General features: G+C 41.1%; 1 protein-coding gene across 4 annotated transcripts in view; it reads right to left on the bottom strand.

Moving 5' to 3' along the window:
* Positions 1-2,366: 2,366 nt before the first annotated feature.
* The window catches only part of PKM (pyruvate kinase M1/2), a 38,664-nt gene continuing 20,821 nt past the window's right edge, over positions 2,367-20,209 (bottom strand). For 2 of the 4 annotated variants that reach the window (XM_036734694.1, XM_036734693.1), the window contains 8 exons: positions 16,348-16,479; positions 15,600-15,786; positions 14,633-14,903; positions 12,757-12,907; positions 11,985-12,137; positions 7,912-8,078; positions 4,302-4,483; positions 2,367-3,354 (listed from right to left, as the gene is read on the bottom strand). In XM_036734694.1, coding sequence (XP_036590589.1) covers positions 3,248-3,354; positions 4,302-4,483; positions 7,912-8,078; positions 11,985-12,137; positions 12,757-12,907; positions 14,633-14,903; positions 15,600-15,786; positions 16,348-16,479 — 1,350 coding nt within the window. In that variant the 3' untranslated portion in view covers positions 2,367-3,247. Of the gene's footprint in view, positions 3,355-4,301; positions 4,484-7,911; positions 8,079-8,545; positions 8,710-11,984; positions 12,138-12,756; positions 12,908-14,632; positions 14,904-15,599; positions 15,787-16,347; positions 16,480-20,209 lie in introns of all 4 variants that reach the window. The other 2 variants (XM_036734696.1, XM_036734695.1) reach the window with 1 other exon arrangement.

Raw genomic sequence — 20,209 nt, 5'->3', positions numbered from 1 at the left:
AAGGTCTTCAAAGGTTGGATGACCACTTATTGGGGATGCTGGAGAAGGGATTCTTGTTAAAGTATGCTCTGAACTAGATGGCCTCTGAGGTTCCTTTCAGTTGTGTTAACCTACCGAGATTATGACCCCGATCCTGCAAGGGATTTCAATAGTAAATATTACTGGATTACAGCCAGCCATCTTTTGACTGACCTCAGTCTTCGGTATTCTTCCCTTCTTCCATTGTTCCTACGTTCTCCTGAAGCCAAATGAATTTTCACTTTCATTATGGCAGAGTTCGCCCTTCAGAATCCATGACTCTACAAAGCTTACCAAAATCCCAAACTCCTTAGCTTGGCACTGAAGGTCTTCCATAATCTGGTCCCAACCTATTTATTACTTAGTGCCTATTACTTCTTCAGTAACTAGGCATTAAAGTGGATAGAGTGCTGGGCTTGGAATCAGGAAGACTCCTCTTCACTAGTTGAAATGTGGCCTCAGACACTTAGTAGCTGTATGACTTGGGGAAGACACTTAACTGTTTGCCTCAGTTTCCTCATCTGTAAAATGAGCTGGAGAAGGAAATGGTAAACCACTCCAGTATCTTTGCCAATAAAGCCCTAAATGGAGTCATGAAGTTGGAAAACAACTGAAATGACTATACAATAAACTTCTCAGTGTTTCTCCTCCAGGCAAGTGTATCTTCTGTCCTTTAATATAGTTCAGGGCCATCCAAAACATGGGGCATGCACCCCCACATGGCCCGCCTGTGCTCACAAGCACAGAAATCAAATGCTTTCAGGCATTTATGTCAATTTCCATGCCCGCAGTAAACACAGGCAGGCCACATAAAGGCCACTGTGGGCCGCACTTTGGACAGCGCCGATATAGTCCTTATTTTCATTTCTAGACCTTTCGCATTTTTCTGATGCTTGAATCCTTCCCCAAAATCCTGTTCATTTATCCAACTCCCACTCATTTCAAGGCCTAGCTAAGCACAGCCAGATGTACCTAGTCTCATTTGCCTAGATCTGGCCTTGAATTATTCTTTAGCTGTTTTTGCAAATGAGCATTTTGCTTTCTCAGTAGACTCTACTAAGCAGAGAACCTTAACCCTGAGGGTCTAAGTGGCACAAAACAAACCCCAACGATTTCAGTTTAACATTAACAAGCACTTAAACACCTACTACAAGCAAAGCTCTTCAATGGGGATTAAGGATAAAAGGATAATTTCCGACAGATACATTATCACTATTTTGCCTCGAAAAGATTGCAGAAAGAAGCTATCTTCAGGAATTTGAAGAGCTATCACCTGGAAAAAGGCTTAAACTTGTTCTGTCTGTCCCTAGAATCAGGAATGATGGGTGAAAACTACCAAGAGGCAACTTAACAATTCTTGTTACACAAAAAATGAAATGGGTTCCCCTTCTTAAAGGTTTTCAAGCAAAGGTCATTTATCAGCTATGATGTGGTGGGATTGTTTTCAGCTGGGCTGGGGGGGGGATGTAGAATTAGATTCAACTGGTATGTTTTTCCCAACTTATCAAAAGGGCTTACCCGGTTTGGGGAGCCTGCAGCCCTTTACTAAATCCAAACTTCACACAACAAATCCCTTCATAAAAGATTTGTTCTGTAAAACTGAGAGTCCTGAGGACCTAGAGGGCCACATGTGGCCTGGAGGTTGCAGGTTTAACCAATATAAGCATAGGAAAACACATTATAGTCAAAACTTGGTGTGAATCTTGAAAGAAAAATTAAGTGGGGTTTAAGTTGGCTGGCTGGGTTGGTTCTTCAGAATACATTTCATACCCATATTTTAAGTTTTGCCTTTACATGCTAATAATCCTGAAAAACAAAACCACAAGAACTACCTCACCACCTGCGCCAAAACTGGTGGCAACAGTAACTAGGAATTGCCATTCTTAAGTTCGGGCCAACCATTAGAAGGACATCAAGTCTCAGGAAGGGATGGGCTTCAGTCCTAGATGCAGATCCCCTTCCTATTTCCAGGTTTTTTTTTAATAGGAAGTATAGCAAAAAGTGGAGGAGAAAAAAAGCCAGTGACATGGAAAACCCATAACATAATCCCAAACAGTGGAAAAGATTTAAATATTTTTCCTATAGATGACTTCTGCTTTACTAGGAAGATAGTTTATTAATGAACAATGAGTACACAAGGGGTGATACATTTATGATAATGACTTTCTATAAGGGAAAGTCATGACTTATGACACTAAAAATGAACGTGGGAGGGAGTGTGGGAGGAGGCTGGGTTTATGTGTGACAAGTTTAGGAAATAGTCCTCTTATCTGTTCCCTTCCCTACCAAACCACACCCCTCCCCCCCAACCCAAACCAAGGTTGGAAATTAGACAAGAGAGGTCCACCAGTGCTTCAGCTTGTGTTTATTGACAAATGATGTACTCTACAGCCAAATACAGTACAATAGGAGTGTGGGTTTGTTCCAAATTGAAAATAGAAGAGAAATATTGGAGGAATATGGACACTCATAATGTGAAAAGGCTGGGGGCAAGGCGTGTAGTAAGGCCTGCTGCTTGGGGACAGTGGGGACTATTTTGGGAAGAATTTCCTTTCCAATCCTAGGCTCCCTCCTCCAAATGAAGGAAAAAAAGTGGCTTATGACTGGAAGCTTCTTCCTCCCCTCAAGATAAGAGTACCTTACCATAGGACACCATTGCTAAATATCACATTATTCACCAAAATGTATTGGTTTTCAGCAGCTGGATTCAGCTTCTATTTCATTTTTAGCAAGTGTGTGAAATGAAGACACTTTCATTTACACGATGGAGGTGGGGAAAGGGAGGGTAGTTCCTCTGATCAGGAAAGACGTAGAGGCCCATATACATTGAGGACTTGTACTTAGAGGGACTGTGGCTAGTGCCTACTTGTGTGTTCATGAAGGACATCTAGATCAATTTAAAACACAATACTGATACATGTTACTTTAATTCCCTATGTCAAAGATGATCTGCAGTACCCCAAGCTAAGCCACAGTTGCTCTATCTTTACATGCCACCATGGATGTGCTAAACTGATACTGATGTTTCTAAGTGGGGAGGAAAATAGGTCTAATACAAAGTTTCTTTACGAGACTTTAATTTTTTGCGGGGAGGGTGTTTTAGCAGTCTAAAGCCTCTTATAGTTAGGAATGGACAACACCAATAACAGCTGCAGATCTAATGGATGCAGGCAGGGGCAGGGAAGGGAGAGTGTTGAAGTCACCCACAAGAAGATCTTCAAATGCCCTTTTATGGGACTGGCAGCACACGCATAGTGTTGGTGAAACCTGGACCTGGACGCCAACCATTCAGTACAATGACCACATCACCCTTCTTGAAAAAGCCATGAGCTTTACCTAAGAAAATGGATTAGAGAGAAACTATCATAAATTGAACTCTCAACACTGAGGTTCAGAAGAACTCAATCCTAGCTAACTCAGATGACAGTAAAACTGCTACCCAACAGCCACACAGTCATCCAGGGCTCAGGAACTATCATTCACAGTTTAAACAGTCAAGTTTCCTTCAACAGCAAAATTTTTTGGCCACCAGGTGGCATCAGGTCTAAGGCTCAGGCAAAAACCAAAGAGTACACAGGTGACATTTTCTGGTATATAAGATAATCTAAACATAAATTCTTCCCTACGTAGTTTTTCCTGAATATTCTTGTTTCCTCTTTGGACTATCCAAACTAAGAGAAACTATAGAGATCATCAGGCCCAATTACTTTATCTTCCAAGGGAAACAGAAGCCTAGAGATGCTAAAAGACTTACATATCCATAAGCAGTGGATCTCGTTCCCAATCAGTAGTCTTCCTGACACCAGGTCTCTTGCTTAAATTTTCTCCAGGGTGTTAGATAAATATATATGTGAATGTATGTGGTCGTTTCTGTTTTTACTGTTGGACCATCTTACTCTCATTTCTAATTTTTAATCAATATTCCCCTTTATCAAATATCCAATGCTACATTGCTTCAACAAGAATGGAGACTCAGTTGGGGGATGGCCAGAATGAACAGACTGAACTCTGGACCGTTCCTGCTCAGTTCCATCCCTAAACCCAAAAGCTACCCTTCAGCTATGGGATTTTGGGACCTGGTTTGGTCTCACTCTAGGAGGCTCCAATTACAGAGTTGTAACGTAATCTCTTCAGAGCCAAAATTAGTTTTAATTCATTTTCATTTTAAACATGTTTGTGTAACATACACAACTACACCAAGGATGGTAACCATATCAATTATCCTGGTAATATAAAAAGTCTAACCCTAAGTTACAAGGAGAAAACCTAATCCTTTTACATACCAACTTCTATGCCAAAGTTAACCCTGAGGTCCACATCTTCAGCCCATGATTCATGAACAGGTTCCTTGCACAGCACAGGAAAAACGCCTCGGTACAAATGAGCCTGGCGTGCAGCCTGAGGACAACGAGTAACAGCGATGATGGGGGCCCGGGGACGGTACCTAGCTACCTGAAAAGCAGACCTAGAAGAAGGAAAAGAAGTTAATTAGGGTCCTCTAGGAACCAAACCAAACTACCACAAAATTCCCTTCTGCAAGCATTCCAACGTTTATCTTGCTATTATCAATTCATATACACATTGCTCTTCTCTCTAAACAAGTTTCTTGAGGACAGGGAAACTGCCTTTTCTTGTCTTCCCTGACAGTACTATAACCCAATTCTGGGCACAAAAATATAGTAACAGTTCAAGACTGGTGGACTGTTTGAGTTTGAGAGTTCTGAGCTAAAATTCTATCTGCTAAACCAATCGAGTGTTTGCACTAAGTCAGGCACCAATATGGGGAGGTCCCATACCCTGCCAGAGTGATGGCTACCTAAATAGAGGCAAACAGGCCCAGGTGACAAATGGGGCAGGTCAAATCGCCATGATCAGCAACGGTATATGTAGCAAGTGTACTTCAAGCCTGGGCAAGATGGGGAGATGACCAAGTCTCAAAAAGACCCCAAACCCCACTTGTTGGGGAAATGAATTTTCCTTAATCACTCTGTAAATTATAATAGAACTTTATCTTCAGGTCTTTGAACTTAAAATGAGAAGCCATTTAAATCTTCTGTGAATCCATCCATTTCATGTGGCCACCCCAAGCTCTTACTAGACTTCAAAGGGGTGTAGATATATAAGGAAGGAGGTCAAAGTGAGTTCCAGGCCATGTATTTATTCTTTTTCAATCCATATGATAAATATGATTGTTAACAGGAAAGTCATGGGATGTCGCAAGCTACTGAGTTCAGACCACTCCCATCTTCTGTTCTTCTACCTTTCTTTTCCTGTTCTTCCTGAAACTTTCCCTAATGACAAACCAATGAATCAGTAGTCAAGAGGAGGAGGAATGTCTGGAAGCCATCTTGGTTTGCACCAGCCTGTGGCCTCATTCACCACACCCTTTCACTCCCCTAGCTGCCAGGTGGAACTTAACCACAACCTGCTGGGAAGCATGTGAACAGAACCCAATTCCTACACTCAGCTTAGTACATCACCAATTATCAATCTCTTCAGGCAGTAAAAACTTGACATCACCATTCTGATACTGGGCTCGTTGCCTCTTTGCAGATTGGCCTTAACTGTAGTGCCTCACTTTAGCTCCCTGCTCTTTTCCCCATCAACATGGATATATGCAGTTGGTACTACTTGCCCCATAACTGTCTGTAGTACATTACTTCAAGTTATTCCCTGGTGACACATATAGGTAAATCTTGTCTTAACTTTCCAGCTACTGGGGGAGAAAAGACTGTTTACTAAGGGTCCCTAAAGGCCAACACTGGCACATACTAGATACTGAAATGTGACCGAAAGAATGTTCCAAACTCTCAAGGTGAAGGAGGCACCCAGAGAAACTAGAAGGCTAGAGTGCTGGGCAGTTTAGTTGGTCAATAAGATATTCAGGAACCTACCCTCTGCAATACAATCTCATGAAGAATCATAACTTTGTGGAAGTGTCTCCAAAGGGTCAAAAAAAAAAATAGGTGCCACAAGCTGGGTTATGGTGACAGTCTAAATTTGTTTATTTTTTTTAAAAAGTGGCCTTACTAGCCATGTACAGAAACCATTCTAGTGCCTTTCTAGGACATCTCCTGACTCTATGGGGATTTCTGTCCACTAGTAAAATGGAAAGTTGTAAGTGGTGTTAGAGAAGTCAAGGCTTTTCCTAGGGGTAGAGGATAAGCAAGGGCTGTCAACACAGAAAAGTGATTCCATCACTGCTCCTGTGCTGACTCAGCAGTACTAGGCTAAATATAGCCTATAAAGATGCAGGCATCAGTAAAGGAACCCAGGTTGTGGCTGAAGCTGAAATCTCAGAAGATTTAACAGCTAAAAATAGTCAGATAGCAAAGTTCAGGCATCTTCAACAAAGGTCAAATCTAACTTAACCATGACTAGAATCTCAATAAAAAAGGGAAGGCACCAATCATATGGTTGAAAGGAAAAACAAACATGTCTTTCCCCCGAGACACATTAGAATGCTCTTCTCTCCTGCATTCCCTAAACAGCTCCTTGATACTTGTGGTTGAACCAATGTGGAACCGACCCTGTACAGATTTCCTGACCTATTCTGTTCCCTAACAAGTGGGCCAGAAATCATCCTGTTTTGATTGAAGTTTCACTTAGGATTTCCTAAGATTCAGGAATGCTGGGAGCAGGTGAGAGCAGTGTATCATAATAGCTCACATTTCAGACTAATTATAGGTTTGAGGTGGAAGAGAAAGAGACTCTAAGTGAAGTGTACATTAGAAAATATTTTAAAGTACAGTTAAATTTTAAGTATACAATTTGTTGTTCAGTAGTGTCTGACTCTGGGACTTCATTTGGGATCTGGGGTTTTCTTGACAAAGATACTGGAGTGGTTTGCAATTTCCTTCTCCAGCTCTTTTTACAGATGAGGAGATAGAGACAAACTGGGTCAGAGTGGCTTTCCCAGGATCACAGGACTAGTAAGAGTCTGAGGCCAGATTTGAACTCAGGTCCTCTTGACTTCAGGCCCCAGGCCCCTTGCCCACTGCTGTATTCACTGCACCATCAAGCTGTCCTTAAGTATACAATACTATCTACAAATAGGCTTACCTAAGTTCCTAATAATGTCTGACTAAAGAATGCCTGATGAGGGGCTATTTTAAATGAATGGATTGGAATCATTTCTAATCATCACATTATGTGATATTTTTATGTAAGTAGATACTTAAAACTGTATTTTAGGGGCAAGGATACAGTGAGTGATAACAAAAACGAGAGCCATAAAAAGCGGAAAGGAAACCCCCCCCCCACTCATTTCCTTTAGTTATCAACTTACACCTCTTCTAATTTGGTTTGCATAATAATTTTTTTTTCAGCCTAGCTCCTTCTAGTCCAAGATTTTAAAAGTTCTAGTCATAGGATGATGAATGAATGAGATTTTCTTGTCCAATTTATTTAGGAATCATAGGATCATGGAATTAGAGCTGGAAGGACCTCCATCTAGTCTAACCCCTTCATTTTACACATGGGGAAATATTAAGGCCTAAAGGAGAGAAAAGACTTGCTCATGGTCACACATAATAAGCAAAGGAGGCAGGTTTTGAACAAAGCCAGTGTTCTTTTCACTGTACCATAATACACTCCCATCCACTGGTTTGCCACAATGCACTGGCAGCCTCTCCTACTACCTAAAGCACTGTCAGAGGCATTCACATTATAAAGGACAACGAAGTTTCAGCTTTTCAAATCTGAGTTGAAGATGAAAGCATCCAGTCCTCCAGGGAGCAGCTCAAATGTTATCTTACCTTCCATGATTTTGAGCTTGGATTATCTTTAAGAAGTTGGTTACCACACTTCTGAAATTCCTTGAGGACTTTGGCCTCCATCACAAGTTTGTTTCCTTTCATCTTGACCTTCCCCAAATGACCTGCCACCTCCTACCTTCCAGACTTGGTGAGAACGATAATGGCCCCACTGCAACACTTGAAGGAAGCCTCTACGGCACCCACGGCAGCAGCTTCAGTGGGATCCTTGGTTATGGGGGCCAGGCGGCGAAGCTCCTCAAACAACTGGGAGTGAAAGATGGCGGCCTCTGCCTCTCGGGCAATCTATAAGAGCAACACCCATCCCGTCCAAGGGGACAGAAGAAGGGAGGGACAGACCACATCTTTGTCAGAGCTTCAGTGTCAGAGAAAAGGAAGTATGGTGACACAGGAATTCATCATTCTCTAGTGAGAATTAGACTTCTACATTCAAGGGGACTCTCATCTGAGTCCAGAGGCAGGACAGATCAAAGACCAGAGCAAGTTCACATGTGCCTGTGGTATTGTTTCCTCTACCATATTTGTCAGAGATCAATGAATTGTCCTTTGGACCTAGGGACTCACTCTACTGCAAAGTCTCTGAATGTTCTCCTGGCATTTCTAAGCTACACCCACAAATTCAATTCAGGGCAGGGAGTAAGACAAGACATCACTTTGACCTTTTGGAAGCCATGGTCATCATTTTGGAAGACTTCCTCTTAGGAATAAATAACTTGTTATCTGTAGCTACTGCCTTGCCCTTAGGGCCCTACCTGCCACTCTCCGTCAGAACTATCAAACCTGGGGACAAACACTTATAAGAGGCCTCTACAGCGCCCACTGCCATGGCATCTGCAGTATCTGTGCATGTTGAGCATCGGAGAAGTGATTCAAAAAGTTGTCGGTGGTATACAGCTGCCTCAGCCTCTCGAGCTATCTGCAAGCCAAAGGGGGTTGGGAAGGAGAAGGGTGACAGAGAATAAAGGGAAAAAACAACAACAAGAGACCACAGAAGGAAAGACAGAATGAGTTAGAAAGAAACATAATGCAACCCTAAGTTAATTGGCTAATTTGATCCTCAAAATCGCAAGAGGCAGCGTGGTGAAACAGTCTCAGGAATTCATTGGGCCAGCAAAAAGGTGGTAAAAAGTATGGGAGAGCTTTAAATTCTTGTTTTATCTGTCACAAAAACAGTTTCTTTTTTTTCTCCAAGGACTCCTTTGCAGAGTGATTTAGCCTCAGTCGAATTTTACTTTGGGGATTGGGAGTGGATGGGACAAGAGAATGGATACTAGGGCAGGGATTTGGCTTATTTCTCCCAAAGCCAAGATGCTGCCTGCTTTGAGGCTCATTGCAGCCATCATACCAGCAACACAGGCTGACTTCTTGCTGATGTGAAAGGACACACATTTGTTGGAGATGCACAGAGTCTCAGAGCTAGGCTAAGTGTTTCTTTCCTCTTGACAAGTTTTACCACATTGCCTTCAAGACAAAGCATAGTTAACAGGAACAGGCTCTCTTTACATGGCTGTTTTGTTCCCTGCTGAGTTTCCTTTCTAGGCTAGCAAACTACTTCTTAGAACCTTTAGAAAACCAACCACGTAAACTAATTAAATGTTTTTTTTTTCTTGGTTCCACAAGATTTGGAAAGTCTGGGGTTAAAAAAGGGCAGTCAGCTCTCAAAAGGGTAATAAGCAAACTTTGATGAGGTGGAAAGTCTGCTTGTTTGGACCGTAAGTTACAGGCAGACTCACAGATGTAGTTCAGAATTTTTCTTATGTCTTCTACGAACAACCATGTAAAGAGACACCTATGGAGCCATTATGGTAGCAAAGCATGCAGAAGTTTAATATTCCATTTAACTTTAAATTCTGATCTAATGATTAACAAGTCTGAAGCACTGAATGAAAGAGAAATTCTAGTTTAAATGATTGGCTTAATCAAGAGTTAAAAAGTGAATTTCAGCTGTAGATTATACTGCTAATAATTAGAAAGACTTTAGGGAATGGAGAGCAAGAAGGAGGAAGAATCAGTTCTACTAATTTAACTGGTCATTGTAAGCAGAAGTGTACACCCCCAAAACGTGGAAGATAAATCCATGAGATTCACTACACCTGGCACTCCCTCAGTCCTTACTCATGTGTCATTAACCTTGAATAACTAGAGAAGGAGAAAAAGTAGTATTTAATATTGAGTGAAAATAACACTTACTCTTAAATTTGCTAACTCCTAACTTTTACATGAAGGCTCAGTAATGTCTGGATTGACATTAGTAGCTCATCTACAGGTAAGTAAAATTTTCAATGAGTACAGATACTTACTAGTCTACCTCACCCCTATAAAAGGAGCCCAAATAATGCTGTTAAGTTATTAGCTTTTCCGTTCTCTTCATCCTTTTCATATCAAGGAGGAAAAAAAATTACTGCCTAACAAAAAGTCTTTACACTTAGGAAGGTATCATTATTGGCATCAAAACTTAATACAAATCAGGGATCTGATCAGCAGTTTTCACGAGGCCTGGTAAGGTTCAGCAGCCCAGGTTGCTGGAACTGAACACGAACATGAAAAGAAAAAAAAAATCACAAAAATGTTGCCTTTCAGGGGGTAAATGGAGAATCTGAAATTAGACACAATTGGGACGATTGTAGGGCAGGCCAGATCCCAGTCCCATCAGGGTGGCTGGCACTTTCAAAATGAAAACTTGTGAGCTACAAACAATGGGGGACCATTAGGATACAAACCAGATATACGGTTGCTAAGTTTAGATGAAATCTCCGGCTTAATCAAGCAGCTGCCATTCAGACTGGCTACTTTCCCACGAACTTTTCAGAATTAAAGGGTCGGTCACCTCTCCACTTGAAGAACTAACATTTTTAATAAGGTGATGACAGACAATTGCTATCTGAGCCATACCACCTTGTAGCTGTCCCCAAAAAGCATCTGACAGATCACAGACACCTTTAACCTCGTCACTGGATATGTACTATTTATTTGTAATTTTGTGCTAGACAGACTGGAGCAGTTAAAAATTAAAAATAAAAACAAGCTTAAGCTCCCAGATGGGAAGGGCAGTTCAAACAACAGGACCTCTGGGACAGCAAGAAGTCTATACCTCTATACCAGGGCTGTCCAAAACACAGGCCGTACAGCCCCATGCAGCCCACCTATGTCCACCACAAGGACAGAAATCAACAAAGATGCTTTAGTTAAAGCATTTAGGTCGATTTCCATGCCCGTAGTAAACAGGTGGGCCATGTAAAATTGCACTGCAGGCCACACTTTGGACAGCCCAACTTTATACTATAGATTGTGCCTAACAGCGTTTGAGGGATAGAGGGTGGGCCCACTGCGGGGAGGCAGGGAAGTAAGTACTAAAAAGAAGCCTCATCTTCACTTTGCCTAGACCTGGCATGGGATCTTTAACATACAACTATGAACACAAATGTTGTCCAGCCCTCCTCCCTACTGCATGAAGCTTAAGATTAGACCAAAGGAATTAAATAATACAAAAAACCCAAGAAAATTAGATTAAATGTAGGGCAGTAGCATTAGGAAAAGCAACATTTATATGCTGCACAGTCCCAAATTTAGCTTGTTCACAATCAAGGGAAGTCTTTGGAAAACAGGGTAATGATGGTGCATGGTCCAGGGTGAAACTCAAAAGCCCATAAAAGCAACTGGTTACCAGATGGCATTATATTCAAAGGCCAGAGATAGAGAGAACAATGCTTGGGCTGACTACTGCCCCACAGATTACTTAAGATGACTTCCTTCTAACAAGGGGATAGAAGAAGCAGGTAGTTGACTCCAGGAAGCTAGAGACAAAGTTGGGTATAATAACCTTTCTAAGAAAATAGGCTGAAGTAAACTTAATATGCCTGCCTAAGCCCAGTAATCTCCCTAGGCAAATCCATTTTGACAGGTGCCCTGAAGACCCAGAAAATTATCAGTAAAGGAGCACCGTGAGCATCTAGGACAAAAGTGAAGGGGGGAAGAAATTAGGAATGGGAACAGGACTGTGGAGAAGCAAGTATCACCCAAACAGTTAAAAGGGAACATGATGGTTACTGGACTGGGATTGAGCCAGGAATCCATGTAAACCTCCCTCTTGAGAGTGTCCCTTTTCTGTTAGACTTGCCATCTACAAGCCCAGGGTGATGGCTAAGTAAGGGCTCTCTGACTACTGTCCCATGCTCTGAAAAGGACACTCACCAAGTGTTGCATCTTCACAGCTTCTACTGGATAGTCCCCTTTGGCAGTCTCCCCAGACAGCATGATACAATCAGCTCCATCCAGGACAGCATTGGCTACATCACTGCCTTCAGCCCGTGTGGGGCGTGGCTTCTTAATCATGCTCTCAAGCATCTGAGGAGATACCAGAACAGTGACACCTGTCCCTGTTCTGCCTACCCCCAAAACCCCTTCCCCTAAGTTCGAACTTTTAGATAAGAAAAAAGAAAAGAGCTTTGTCACTGGTGAGGACCTATTCTCTAAACAATATAGATTGGTATCTAGTCTGCAACTTATAGTCAGACCTTCCTGCAGCACAGAGACTTAGTCATTTCACCAGTGACTTGTCCAGGATCAAGCATCCAGCTTGTGTAGGAAGCAGGATTTGAAATTAATTCTTACTGACACTAAGGCTGGCTTTCTACATGCTATTCCATACTGCCTCTCCAATAAAACATGCTAAAGTTGTTAAGTCAATGGGGAAACCCATCTTGACAGGCACTCTAAATATCTAGAAAATTATAGAATAGACAGACTGAACCAAATAAAGGCAACTCAGCACTCAAAAAGTGCTTCTAGACCAAACAATTTATTAGACCTGGGATGAGTCAGACAATATCAATAATGTACTATTGCTTTAAGGAAGTCTCATAAGTAAGGTCTGTATTTAACCAAAAATCTAAGTGCTTAGTCTCACTGTCACTAGAGGGTGAGGGTGGGAGTACAAAAAAGAAAAGGGAGGGGAGAAGAATACCTGAGTGGCACAAATAACAGGTTTCCCAACTCTATTACACCTTCCAATCATCATCTTCTGAGCAAGGAAGACTTTTTCTGCAGGGATCTCAATACCTAAGTCCCCCCGAGCAACCATGATGCCATCACTGGCTTCCAGGATCTCATCAAATCTGACATCATAAAAAAAGGAAAAAAAAGTTTTATTTTTTTTAAGGCTATAAGGACAATGTGAAGGTACACTGGTAAAGGACAGTAGATGTCAGAGAACTGGGAATGTGAGAAGTTTGGGGAAGGCAATGAAGGCTGTTAAAAGGGCCAAATGGGCAGGAGGTCTCATTTACTGGTTACATGCCCCTGAACAGGATTACATTCTAAGGTGACTTGTACTTGGCAGGAAAGTCTCTAAAGATTACAAGATTTCTCCCTTAATTGAGGGATAGGGAGAAAGAAAAGTGTGTAGACCTGACAGAATCCCTCTAGAAAGTGAAACTAGCTATTCGTTCTTTCTTTTTATTATCTCAGGTATCCAATTGGGTCATTTTCTCCACCACTCCTATGATAGGAAAATAGCCTGATTTCATATTAATATGGTAGCTACCTCTACAGTTTTGTTTCTAAGCCCCATTTCTGAAAGTATCTAACTCTTTTCCTCTGCTGATTCTAAAGCAAGGGTGGGGAAGAACCTGGGGCCTCAAGGTCCTCAAGTGCAGACTTTCAACTGAATCCAAACTTCACAGAACAACATTTGGACTCAGTCAAAAGGTCACTCCTGAGGACCTAGAGGGCCACATGTCGCCAAAGATTCCCTACCCCTTTAGAATCTAAAAGCTACTCAAATGATCTCCATTCTTTCTATCACCATTTCCAGGTTCCAATCTGAAGCTAGGTCCAACACCTTGGTCTCATCATCATTCTACCTATCCACTGCCCTGCTCAGGATGGCTCCTTTTGGGATACCAGATTGGTGAAACAGAGTAAACCTCACACCCACACCAAGCCAAGTCTTGAGTATCTGTGGCCTATTAAAATGACAGAAAAGAAAATGCTTGGTAAGAGATTAACTGACCAAACCAGGTTTAAAATTCTTTTCTTCTAGAACAGATGTAGTCTGAGCTTTCTCTTATCAGTTAAAACTAGAGGATTCTTTACCTCAGATTTGTGTTTCCTTTTGAGCTCATTAATGAGAAAAGGCAAGCATTTCTCATATGGCTGGGCTAGAGTTTGGAGAGTGAACCTATGACTGGTATCGTAGAATAACACATTTGGAGTCAGAAGCCCAGGACTTTTTGAAGCTCTGCAGCTTACTATTGATGTGATTTTGTGGCTAGGCCTTGTTTCCTCATCTGTAGGACTACGTTAGAGACCAGTTTTAAATTCTATGATCCTATTATGCCTAAATGAACTGGCCTTTCGTAGGAAAGGATTAGCAGGCCGTATGCTTCAGGTTGCTAAAACTGAGGTGAATAAAGTGAAATGCTAGCAGGGCTAGGCATTAGAATCTTCCTAAGAGGCTCCTCACTTCCAGGGAAATGGGGGCCAAAGAGAATGAAGGGGTTAATAAAAACACAAGGGGGCCAGAATTTACAACCATATTCACCCCAGATGTCTTCCAACCCACAACATCAATAGGAGTAAAATGGCACTGTAGTAAGTCAGCAACTTCAGGTTAATTATTAGGGCGAGAAAAATAAGTGTAATGATATTGATCCTAGGTGCTATTTAAATATTTTCCTAGTAGTCAAAGTCTTTTCCTTCACCTAGCAATCCATCCTAAGCAAGCCAGGAAAGTGAGACTTAAAACAACCACCCCTAGGATCTTGTTCTTGGAGGGAAAAGACAGTTTCCTTCTCGTCCTGGGGGTCCCTACCTAAGCAGCCCCTCCTCCTTCCCCTCACCTTCGGACTCCTTCGTGGTTTTCAATCTTGCTGATGATCTTGATGTTTTTGCCCTTCTCTCCCAGGACCTTCCTAACTGCATGGACATCATCTGCCTTTCGGATGAAAGATGCAAATACCATGTCCACGCCTTGCTCTAATCCAAAGTGCAGATCTTGGATATCCTTCTGAGACACAGCAGGCAAGTCTACAGCTGCCCCGGGAAGGTTGACACCCTTCTTGCTGCCCAGCATGCCGCCATTCTCCACCTCAGTCACAAGGAAATTCGGACCTATCGACCAATCAATAAACATTCCTATCTACTATGCGCAAGGTGCTGGGGAGTCAAAGATGAAAACAAAACAACAGTCCCTCACCTCAGAGGTTACATTCTCTCAGGAGAGGCAACACATACACATATAAAATGAATACAATGCACCATGTTGAGAAGGCGTACGAAGTAAGAAGATAGTTCTAACTCCGAATCCACCCACCCCAAATCTAGTCTACTTACTTATGCCCTTCCTTTAATAAAGTCTAGTAACAGAATGACCACTGTTTCTTTTTGCTATTCTTCCCAACTATGAAAACACATCATTTATACAGTAATTTAGCGCAAAGACTGACACTGACACATTCACCCCCTCCCTTCAGATTCTCTTATTGCTGATAAACAGCAAAGATTGTTATCTCTCATCCTCTCCCAAAGAACTAGAAGGGTTACGGGTTAGCTAAGATCAAGTTATGTCTCATGGCTTTTTGAAAGAGAAATCATAGGCTGCCATCTAAATGCAGGACAAATTTCATACCATGACAGGGTTTCCCATATACTTGGGTCTAAAATCATAGGCTGCCATCTAAATGCAGGACAAATTTCATACCATGACAGGGTTTCCCATATACTTGGGTCTAGGCTATTTTGGAGGCAAGTGTGTTGGAGCTTATGGCAACAGTATTCTACCAGACCCATGGCCCACCCAAAGCATACCTTTCTCCTTCACAAGAAGAGAAATGAGCCCATCATCCACAAAGATTTTGCTACCAACGTCCACCACCTTGCAAATGTTTTTGTAGTCTACCCACAGGACATTTTCATCACACTTCTCCATAAACGCTTCATCCAAGGTGACTTTGAGAGTGTTGCCCTTCTTTAGCTCCACTTCGGCTGTGCCACTCTACGTATGTAGGAGAAACTGACTCATTAATAAGTTCCCTGTAGTTGAGCCTTATAAAACAAACCCACACTTCTCTCCCCTATAGGGAACAATGCTTGTAAGCTAGAGACTGAGAATGCACTTGTAAATTATAGGTCACAAATCTCACCCAGCTTTACAAATGTTTTAAGAATCGTCACAGGTACTACTAAGCTACCAGAGTTAAAAAAAAAAAAAAGCCAGTCCCCCATTAGGACATCAGATCCTTTAGAGTGAAAGCCCAAGGATTCTTGGAATAATTTTGATTAAAGCAAAGGTTCTTAACCTTCCTTGTGTTATGGACACTCTCTCAAAACAATGTTTTTAAATGCATAAAAAAAGGATTGGAAAGGAAACTAAATTGAAATGCAGTTACTGAAATATATAAAAACAAGTTCACATCCCCAGGTTATGAATCCCTAGATTAGTGTGAGTGCTGTCTCTGTCTCTGTGTCTATCCATATGGGACCGGTTTTTCGGCACAGAAACATTCACCAAACTGAATGCCCATTTCAGACTGCCTCCACATCACTGGATACTCACGCCCTTGATGAGTCCAGTTCGGATCTCTGGTCCTTTGGTGTCCAAGGCTATAGCAATAGGCTGGTAATGGATGGGATCAGAAGCATAGCTCTCTGTGGCTGCTCGGACATTTTTGATAGTCTCTGCATGGTACTAGGAAAGTTAATGAAAGAAATTCAAATAAGAGCCTTAATACACATTATTACCTAGCTCTCATGTCCTACCTCTCCCCTACACCCATTACCTTCATAGGATCTGAAGGCTGTGAAAATTATGGTCATTTTAGGCAGTGTATCACTCAGGAATTAGAACATAATATATACGATACATTGTTGCCACTGCCTCTTAAATAACCTTTCCCCAGGATGGATTTTGATGTAACAGATAAGGGATTTTTTTTTATTTTAAACAGGGGAAGCTCGCAGGATAAGGGGTGAGGGTAGGGAGGAGGGAGACCTAGATTACTTTTCAGAAGCTATAGAGGGGAAAAAAGGTGACCAATTTCAACCTTTTTGTGGAAATCTCTAGGTAAATATAACACATTGTTTCAGCTTAAAATAAAGATAGAAAAAATGTATCATGCTTTGGTTTAGAAAATGGGGATGTACTCTATGTTGCCTCAGAGCCATAGAATTTTCTATCTTGAATAAATCCTATGTCTCTCAAATGTCTCCTATGTCAGCCAGCAACCTCTGAAGGAGGTAGAAGGAAAACTAGACAAGAGTAGAAAACCTCTCCAACATTCTCTAGATTTATGAATTAGTAACCCAATGGAACAAGAAGCCCTTTAATTGAAAATAAAGAGCTACATGGGAGCTAAATTCTATAAATTACATAACTGTTTTACAAGGAACACTACAATGGTAGCACTATTATTGCTTTGATTTAAGAAGTCTCGCTCCACTCAAAAACCATTTTTATTTATAATTAGAGTTTAATTATTTGTTAGGTGTCTTTACCCCCTTACCCCATAAAGTTGTATATGTTCATAATAAAGATAAAATTAAAAAGAAAAAAGTTTGTATGCTAAGACAGTCATCAGCAATTGGGTATTAAAATTCTAGTTCTTGACTAGTGAATCTGAGCAATTCTTTCTGATTCTTTACTGACTTTTTATTTTTGATCAAAATGAAGGCCTAGCGTTCACTTTGCATGAGTTAACAAGGTCACCAGCTAAGCTATCAAAGTCATATAAAACTGGGTTTCAGAGTAACAGAAAGGTAAACCACACATCCCATTCTGTTCCCATGATTATGTAGGTTTAAGGGTTATTTTCTGCTCAATAACCTCTGATTTACCTTTTCAGGTCCTCTACCACTTCATTTGAACTTAAGATTAGAAAGGGACTCAGAGGCAAGATAAAAAGGTGAAAGAGTCTCTAGAGAATGGAATCAAAAGGAAACTGTTTGACAAGAACATTTAATCAGCATTTTCCCACCTGCTATCTTTTACTATTACTGTCCATGAAAATTTCACATGCAATGAGAATAAACTCCTAATAAGGTTTTATGAACAGTCACTGAGAGACCTCAAGAGCACAGTTTCGGTGGTGGATCCCAAAATCAATATGCAGCTCTGGACCCGGGTCTCCCTTCTGTGTGATCATGATAGACTGCTTGTTTTGCAGCAATAGAAGGAAGAACTTCACCAAGGGCTCTATTTTCTTCCAGGTTCTACATTTAACTATGTAAAAGCAGAACTTCTTAGACCAACAGGGTGCTAAGCTACACCCAACTTCAGCACTGAAACTGCTCACATGAACTGCAGGGGCAATATGCTACCATACATGTGATCAGAACACCTGTTACTCCTTAATATAAAAAGGCAGTGGGGGGGGGACGACGACACTTCAGTGTGTGCTCAGAAGAGGATTTAAAATTGGCACAGCTCAACGGTTGTTTCTTGGCATGTTTCTGTGTGGCCTAGTGGTCAGAACTTTGGCAGAGTCAGACAAACTGTAAAAGGAACTTAAGAGACAGCAGGTGCAGCCTAATTTCCAAGTTCAATCATAAACTCTAACCCCAGCAACAGCCTTACTTCTTTTTGATATAAAACCTAGCTCTCCTTACATTGAAAGGATCATATTTTAATTTTTATAAAATGAGCAACCAGGATTCTAGACCCTAAAACATTAATTAGGCTCTAGCTCCATCTCTAAACATTTCTAGTATTTAGTAGAAAGGCAAATCCTAATACAAAGGAGGAAAGGTCTAGGATCAGTGGAAAACAAACAGAAGAGATTTTAAAGTACCATACATATCAAATCTATTTTAGCTCCTACACCTAACATGCAATATATGTGCTAAGACACAAGTCAAAGCTTCTAGGAGCAAGGATCTAAGCCTCAGTAAAGCCTTTAAAGTTTGCCCTTACATGCAAAAGACACTTCTATCAGCAGTGAACTAACTGTATTCCTTTGAAAGATTTCATGCGATTCTCTCTCTCTCTGTCTGTATTGTGTTTGTTAGTAACCCATGACAACTACTCAGTCTCCATCACTTGAAGCTACAGCTCATGGCTCATGACCTTTACAAGGCCAGATGCCTGCCAGGCCATAAGCTGTTTATGGAATGATCCCACAATGAAGAACCTCCTATTTCTAGATGGGAGGAGCACTCTTCCCTGGTTTCTTTTCTTGTGATCTTATTCTTAGCTTGAACTTAATACCAGTTTCTAAATACCAAAGGGTGGCTATGTGCAACTCATAGGTCAGCCTGATTCTGCTGATCAAGGACGCCAGGAAAGTAAAAGAGAGAAAGGGGAAAAATGAATTTGCTTTTAGGCTGCTCTGAGCCCCAGAGGTAATCAGAAGGTATGCATTTAGAAAGGATTCTTGGTGCTCCATGAACACCAGCTCCTAAAGGTACATTGAAAATGCACCACTTTTATTTCACTGTCTAAGAACCTTCCAAAGAGGGAATTATGATGATCAAGCTAGGAAGTTAACTACAAGAGTGTTTTAGTACAAGACACTGCACATCTAACAATGGTCTTAAGGATTCATTTTATATACCTCAAAGTGGCAAAGATGAGAAAAGATGAAAATACTGAACATTGAAAAGGCTCTAGAAATAGACACACCCACAAACTGTTAGTTAAGCTATGAATCGGTCTGCCCATTTTGGAAAACAATTAGAAAATTTTTTGAGAAATGTGATTATTTATACTCAATGACCTGATTACTGGGTAGATACCCCGAGGAGATCAAAGAAAGAAGGACCTCAATAACAAAATATTCATAGCAGCACTTTTTGTGTAAATAAAGAAATGGAAAAAATGTAAGTGCCAATAACTGGGGAATAACTGGACAAAACTAGTCTATGAAGGTACTGGAATACTCCCACTCAGTAAGAAATGAAGACTACTAAGGAATTCAGAGAAAAATTGGAAGATACATGAACTGCTGCTTAGTGAAGTCATAACACAGTGACTCTGAAACCAGAGGACCTGAGTTCAAGTCCTAACTCTGCCATTTATAAATTCCACTCCCCACTCCCATTCCCCAGGTTAGTGTTTCCTCACTAATATTACCTTCCCTTTGTTTTTATGTTTATGCTTATTTGCATATTATCTCATTATAACAGGAAGTCCCTGAGAACGAGAACCCTGTTTTTGTCTTTCTTTATATACTCAGCACTTAGCAGGTGGCCTGTCACATAGTTTACAATGCTTGTAAACTAATAAGAAAAATATACTCAATGATACTAAAAGAATGCTATGCTGAACTCCAAACACTAAAAGAACCCTAAATACTGAACTCAATTGTAATGATGAATTTTGGTCCCAGAAGAGATAATGAACCATATCCCATGCTTTTCAGCAGAACGGTGGAAAGACTTACAGATAGAATACCGTATATACTTGTCAGACTCAGTCACTGTTA

This window comes from Trichosurus vulpecula, chromosome 8, assembly GCF_011100635.1.
Source record: "Trichosurus vulpecula isolate mTriVul1 chromosome 8, mTriVul1.pri, whole genome shotgun sequence".
Taxonomy (NCBI): domain Eukaryota; kingdom Metazoa; phylum Chordata; class Mammalia; order Diprotodontia; family Phalangeridae; genus Trichosurus; species Trichosurus vulpecula.
Note: the sequence above shows the minus strand (reverse complement) of the source record. Positions and strands in the feature narration are given on the sequence as shown.